Here is a 6669-nt window from a genome sequence, read left to right as displayed (position 1 = left end):
TATCCAGCTGCTGCTTATGAGCCTCAAAATAGTAATGCCCACAATTGGAGAGCTTGCATGGATAGAAAGCCATGCAATATTGATGGCTGCATTAAGGAGGCAGAAGTAGGTAAAACAGCCCCTGATGCCTGTCCCACCAATGGTGCTACAAGGGTCCACATGGCTGAGGGAAGCAAAAATGGATGGATTTGCTTGTTTCTACTGCTCAGTGCAACTGTTCATGTTGCATGGCCTTCCATTAATGTGGGTCCATTAAATTGTGGGTTTATCTTTTTGAGGCTCATTTATGGCTGCTGAGAGAAGGGGTTGCAAAGAAGCCAGCCTGATGTGCCAGGCATCAGGCACCTATTTCCTAAAATATCATCCTTTCGCAGTTGAAGAAAAGCCTTCTCTGTCTCATGCTGTATAGCTTTGTTTTTCTTTTCAGGAGAGTTATGAATCTGCTTTGTGGGTCTTGAGAGGAACAATTTTTTTGTGTATTCCATGTTTCCTCCAAAAATTCCTAAGATTTTTTTTTCTGGGCAGACAAGATCTTGGATCATGGTTATAGTAGCTGATTACATTTTGGTTACTGAAAACTTGTGCAAAGTTGGCAATTTAGTGTTAAGACAAACACTTTCATTTTGTTTGGAAATCACTGCTCCATACTGACCAGATCACTTTTAACAAAGTGTTTTTTTTTTAATTAATAAGACACTGAACATATGGCAATACTTTTAAGGGGAAAAAGGGCATGGATATTATTACACATCCCCACATTGTGTAAGAAAAAAGTGCATGACTGTATTTATGTAATAGTAACAAGACAAAAATAAAACAACCAATCCCTCAAACCTGTATCAGACCTGGTGCTCTAAAGCATGCCAGCACCACCTCATTACACATCTCTAGCAGGTAGTTAAAAAAACCAAGACCTCGTGTTTTCATTTTTTAAAAAACAAAAATGTGCATTGAAGCTAATATAAATGAATAGAGCTAGCCAGCAAATTATTTCTCCCCTGCTTATCTAACAACTGGATGTAAATGTAAAGGTAAAAAAAAAACCCCAAAACAAAAACAAAAAAAGTTAAACCACCATCAATACAATTGTTTTACATCAGGGCCCTCAAGGCTCTATATATACAAGTGTCACAGCCATGCGTAGTTGACGGTTCTTTCAAAGGTTTAAAATACACAAAGACAACTGAAGTTGTTCTTTTTTGTTTGTTTGTTCCTGGAGTGCTTTGTTTCATTGGGATTTCCATTTGTTTTTGTTTTTCCTTTTCTAAGATGGCAGGCAACAGTCACAGAAGAAACAGTCTCTTTGGAGATGACCACATATCTCATAACAAAAGTGGGGCATTAAAATGCAAATTTGTTTGTGTTTCCACCCCTCCATCCCCTGTGGAAATACTACCCCAGGTTAAAGATACTACCCCAACCCTCACAAAAAGAAAATCCCTAACAAAAAAGGAAGGAAATAAAAAGCACCTGGTGTTTTTCTGTTCTCTTACAAAAGAAAAAAAAGATATATATTTATATTTTTATATATTTATAATAGTCTGTAAATGACTGTTCAAAGAAATAAGGCCCTCTGTGAGAGCTGGCATTTGCCACGTCCATCTTTGAACTAATCTAGTGAAGTGAAGGGAATGTTTTTATGCAGGTTTGGGTTCTGACTGTGCCTATTCCGGCTGCGGACAGAGGAAAACATCATGTTGCATCCAGGGATCTTGCACTTGTGCATTTCTCGTAAGTGCACAGTCTTGTAATGCACTCTGAGAGTCCCCTTGTTGCTGTACATTTTGTGGCAAATGTTACACATGATCCCCCCATTGTTCATGGAAACACTGTTATACATGAGGGATCCTGGGGCTTCGGCACCCATGCCAATTCCTAAGGCTGGGCCATCAGCTTTGTGTGATGACTCCCCACTGTCACTTGCCCCATCAACATCATCAAGGAGAATCCCCTCATCGCTCCCTGCATCAGAGTCTCTTGAGGAATGGATGCTACCACTAGACTGGATGCTGGATGTGGTGCTCAGGTCAAGCACCATGTATTCTTCTGACATGCCCCTTCCATACCCATTCAGATGGGAATCTTCAGTACCTGCAGGGGAGGATGTATCTTCCCTTAAATCAAACCCCATCTGATGTGGGGCACCATAGATCTTCATCAGAAATTCATCACGGAGATCCTTGCTAAGTGAGGGCTGAGACGTTTCCAGTCCCATATCATCCAGTTCTTTGGTCAACAGTTTACGGTGCAGGTTTATGTTAGCGCTGTGCCTGGGAAAGAAAGAGGGAGGGAAAAGGAGAAGAAGAAAAACATACAGTATTTTGATTACATTTACAGTATAATGCTTCCATATGAAATCAATTCAGCAATAAGCAATCTTCTCAAAATAATAACACTACTGCCCCTTTTTTTGGAAATCCAATAATCCCTATTAAGACACTCAATTCCTACAATATAATGGAAAATGGCTGTTCCTTCCCCCCTACAAATTCATATTTTTCTTTTAAGTAACTGCTATCCTTACATTTTGGATTGTATAATATATAGCAGGGCTTGTTAACATCACATGGCTGTTTTGAGAAATTATTGCATCTCTGTCCAAAAGGATACTCTCTCACAAGATCTAGGAAGGCAGAGGAAGATCAATGAACCTCACTAAATGGATTACGTTGGACACATTAGTCTACACTATTGGGGTCTGTGATCAGAACTGTAGATACCTGTGGACAGCAAAAGGTCTAAGTTGGTCTGTTTCTCTCTTTTATCAGGGAAAACTCACATGGATTATTTCTGAGGATTTTAAATGGAATAAGACAGGCCTCTAAGCCTCATACACCAGGTGTTCAATAGCAGATCATGGATAAGTTGACCACAGGTTTCAACATGCAGTTCCTAAGGTACTGGTGGCTTAAAACTGTCACACATCTGCTTAAAAAGTTCTGCTCAGATAAGGTCTTAAGTTGAAACCAAATGTGGGGCATCACATCACTATTAACCACTGAGAAGCACATTCTACATTAAGTCATAGCAGAAACGAAGGAAATTTGCTCTCCATTATTCTCAACAGTTTTTCAAAATTAACAGCAGATTAATGTATATTACTGTGCTGTATAACACTGAGCCAAGTCTTAGAGGCACAAATGTTGATTGCTTTCGTGGCTTTGTTTTATTTATTTATTTAATTCATTGCTTGCCGCTCTGCACAGGCTTGGGGCAGATGATAATTTTAAAAGAGCACTAAAATTTAAAAAAAATACTCTTCATGTAACAAATACAATCCATTTAAATGCACAGACTATGTGAATTCAGCACAAAACTTCTGCTGGTGCTGGAGCTCTGGTGGAAGTGGAACCACAAGAGTGCAGTAGATGCTGGCTCTAAGTCACAATTATCACCACTTGTGTTTCCACTTACACAATACTTTGTACAACCAATTTTGAGGCACTGCAATATAGGGAGAGAAAGGCACAAGATCTTTCACAAGCAGAACTGTTTCTATTTCTATGTGTTTGCAAGCTGAGCACCCAGCCCTGCAAGAAGAATCACGAAGCACTAGGCTTCCTCACTGGAAATGGCCCAGCTTTGTTTGCCCATCTGTTTACTGCCAGCTACAATTTTGCTGAAAGCTAACAGGAGGGCTGCAAAGCATGAGTAACAGAATGTGGGATTATCTCAGCATGCAGATCTGAAGTAGCCTAGTACAAAAGCAATTGGAACACGGATCACTGAACTCTGTTCCAATTGCAATGTGAACCCTCAAACTTATTGATTAGAGCCAAGCCATAGTGTAAAATCGGTGTCAGTTGCATATGTGGATATAACGGATGTCCAGTACCTCCTAGCAAATAATTTGTACAGTTATTTTAATAGAGAAAAAAAGATTACTTAAACCAGCTTTTTCTGTGCACACTTGCTGGTGCTGCACAACCATGTGTTTGCAGTCTGAGATAGCAGTGGGGGATTTGATTTCCCAACCACTTCACAATCAATCATCTACCTTCTGCAATCCAAATGGGGGCTTCACCAGATTCCTCATGTGCAAATCTGCATTGTAATGCAGATGCACATCTGGATCCAGATGTGTGAGGGCAATTCCTGATCTAGCAAGGAAAGGTGCTTCTGTGCAACAATGTCCCATCCTCACTTAGGGGGACTAAGGTTGCAGTCCTAAGATAACTTTTCTGGGAGTAAGACCAAATGAATAAAATAGGACTTACTTCACAGTAAACCTACTTAGAACCACTCCCAAAGTATAACAAAACAAAGATGATGAAACTGAGTTTCCCTGATGTTGGCTGAACAAATAGCGTATTCACTATGAGCATATCTCTCAACCAGCTGGGCTCCGGAGCAGTTTCATAGCAGGAAAAAAGATGTAAAATGTATATTCCATACCTATTTGCATTATTTAGCATGCCTTGTTATATCCAGTATATTCACTAAACATAACATCAGTTTACCCTCCTTAGATACAAAGCAGGTAACTGACCTCAGTTAAGGAGTGTATTGATAACTGAAGGAAGGAAAATCTGGCTTCCAAATGGAGAATGTCTCTCGTGGAGAAAAGCTACTGAGAGATACGTCTGTGGAGCTGCAGCCCTTTTATATCCAGAGTTATCCTGTTGTTGTTTATCTCAGCACACAAGTGTGTTATGCATATCCCCACACTGCACTTATGAAGGCTGAGCTTACCTTGTGATAAGATCAGCTTTCTAATCTTTTGCTAAATCGAGATCACAAAAGAAAGAAGGAGACAGCACGAGAGACAGAGAGAGAGAGAGAGAGAGAAAAAAGATGGAAAGAGACAGAGAGAAAGAGAACAAATTCACATTCCAATCCAGTCACATCTGGCTTAACATAAAAAAGAAAAGAGAATCTTAAAACAATAAAATACAGGCTAAAAATTCTTTGGCCTCAAGATCATTTTCTGTCACCCTTCATCTCACTTACACTGTTGTCCTGATGAAATTCAAGTCCAGTGGTACTTTTAAGACCAACACAGTTTTATTCAAGGTATAAGCTTCTGTGTGCACTTCTTCAGATGTACTAAAAATGGGAGTTATCCATACATACAGATAGGTAGAGGATGAGAAGCAAATTAGCATACAACATAATGAAGATTTTTAACAGATCAAGGACCAAACAGGAATAGCAGGCTTAGTCTATATGGTCACCATTTGTTTGGATTTAATTCCAGTGAAGCAAATATATCAAAAATTGGAGATTGGTGTGTAAATGTAGTCTTCTTAATTGTGGGATGCTGAGAGTAATTAACTGAGACCCTGTTGTTATGCTCTATCCCTCTTCTCTCAAGCATGGAGGTAACTCACAGCATCCTTTGCTATAAGGTGGGATTGGTGGTTGTGCAGTGTTATGTCTCCTCTGTCCCCAGACCAGAGAAATACATTCCAAGCTACCATTTCAAATTGCATTACATTCATGGCCTTTTGGGTGAGAATACTGATGAATGAGATAAGAGAGTTATAACTTGTAATTCAACAATATCCCTTTTTCCAGTCTGTTACAACAATGGCTTTCCATTCTCTAAATAGGGCAGACAGGCCAATGGATAAATGGACACAAATCTGACATTAAGAATCACAAGGCTGAGAAACCTGTAGGAGAACACTTCAACCTTCCATGACCTCAAAGGTGACGTCAAAGTAACTGTTTTATTGCAAGGAACTTCAGGAACAGACTGGAAAGAGAAATTCTGAATTACAAGTTATTACAACACTCAGACCTAACAGGGATATTGGTTTCTTATCTCACTACATATGCTAATCCCATTCAGTCTTTACAGCTGTATTCTCACCAAGAAGGGCCACACATCTTTATTTTATTGTATTTGTTATTTAAAATAGTAGACTGCAGAGCTTTTTGAGCAGGAATGCACAGGAACACAGTTTCAGCTGGCTTGGTGTCAGGGGTGTGTGGCTAATAACTAATACAAATTAGTTCCTGCTGGGCTTTTTCTAGAGAAAAAACCCCTGCGAAAAACAATGGGGATGTCAGGGGGTGTGGCCTAATATGCAAATGAGTTCCTGCTAGGCTTTTTCTACAAAACCCCCCTGGTAGATTGGAATAGTCATTGTAATGCAATCAGGGCTTTTTTTTTTTTTGTAGTAGGAACTCCTTTGCATAATGAAAATTTTTAACAGGGCTCTTAGTACAGGGCCTACTGTAAGCTCCAGGAGAACTGGCTACATCAAGGGTGTGTGCAAGGGTCTATGCAAAGGAGTTCCTGCTACAAAAAAAATCCCTGAATGCAATGAATAATAGAATGTAATGTGATTTGGAATGGTAGCTTGGAATGTATTTCTCTCATCTGGGGACATCGGAAACATAACACTGCACAATCAACCATCCATCTTAAAGCAAAAGGTGTTTTAGTTACATCCATGCTTGGGAGGAGTTGTATGGAGTGTAACAACAGGATCTCAGTTAAAGTCTCTCAGCATTCCACAATTAAGAAGGTTACATTTACACATCAATCTCCAATTTTGATATATTTATTTGCTTCACTATGTCTCCACCCCTGCTCCTGGAATTAAATCCAAACAAATGGTGACCATATAAACTAAGCTTGCTATTCCTATTTGATTCTTGATCTGTTAAAAATGTTCATTATGTTGTATGCTAATTTACTGCTAAACCTTCTAATTGTCT

The 6669-nt window shown here is 39.4% G+C and overlaps 1 protein-coding gene across 9 annotated transcripts in view; it reads right to left on the bottom strand.

The window, feature by feature from the left end:
- Positions 1-502: 502 nt before the first annotated feature.
- Positions 503-6669, bottom strand: part of BNC2 (basonuclin zinc finger protein 2) — a 564611-nt gene continuing 558444 nt past the window's right edge. For 6 of the 9 annotated variants that reach the window (XM_060237250.1, XM_060237252.1, XM_060237249.1 and 3 more), the window contains one exon: positions 503-2270. In XM_060237250.1, the coding sequence (XP_060093233.1) occupies positions 1610-2270 (661 nt within the window). In that variant the 3' untranslated portion in view covers positions 503-1609. Of the gene's footprint in view, positions 2271-4692; positions 4724-6669 lie in introns of all 9 variants that reach the window. The other 3 variants (XM_060237256.1, XR_009555331.1, XM_060237257.1) reach the window with 3 other exon arrangements.

The sequence above is a fragment of the Heteronotia binoei genome, chromosome 4 (genome assembly GCF_032191835.1).
Source record: "Heteronotia binoei isolate CCM8104 ecotype False Entrance Well chromosome 4, APGP_CSIRO_Hbin_v1, whole genome shotgun sequence".
NCBI classification, from domain to species: domain Eukaryota; kingdom Metazoa; phylum Chordata; class Lepidosauria; order Squamata; family Gekkonidae; genus Heteronotia; species Heteronotia binoei.
This window is presented reverse-complemented; position numbering and strand designations above follow the sequence as displayed.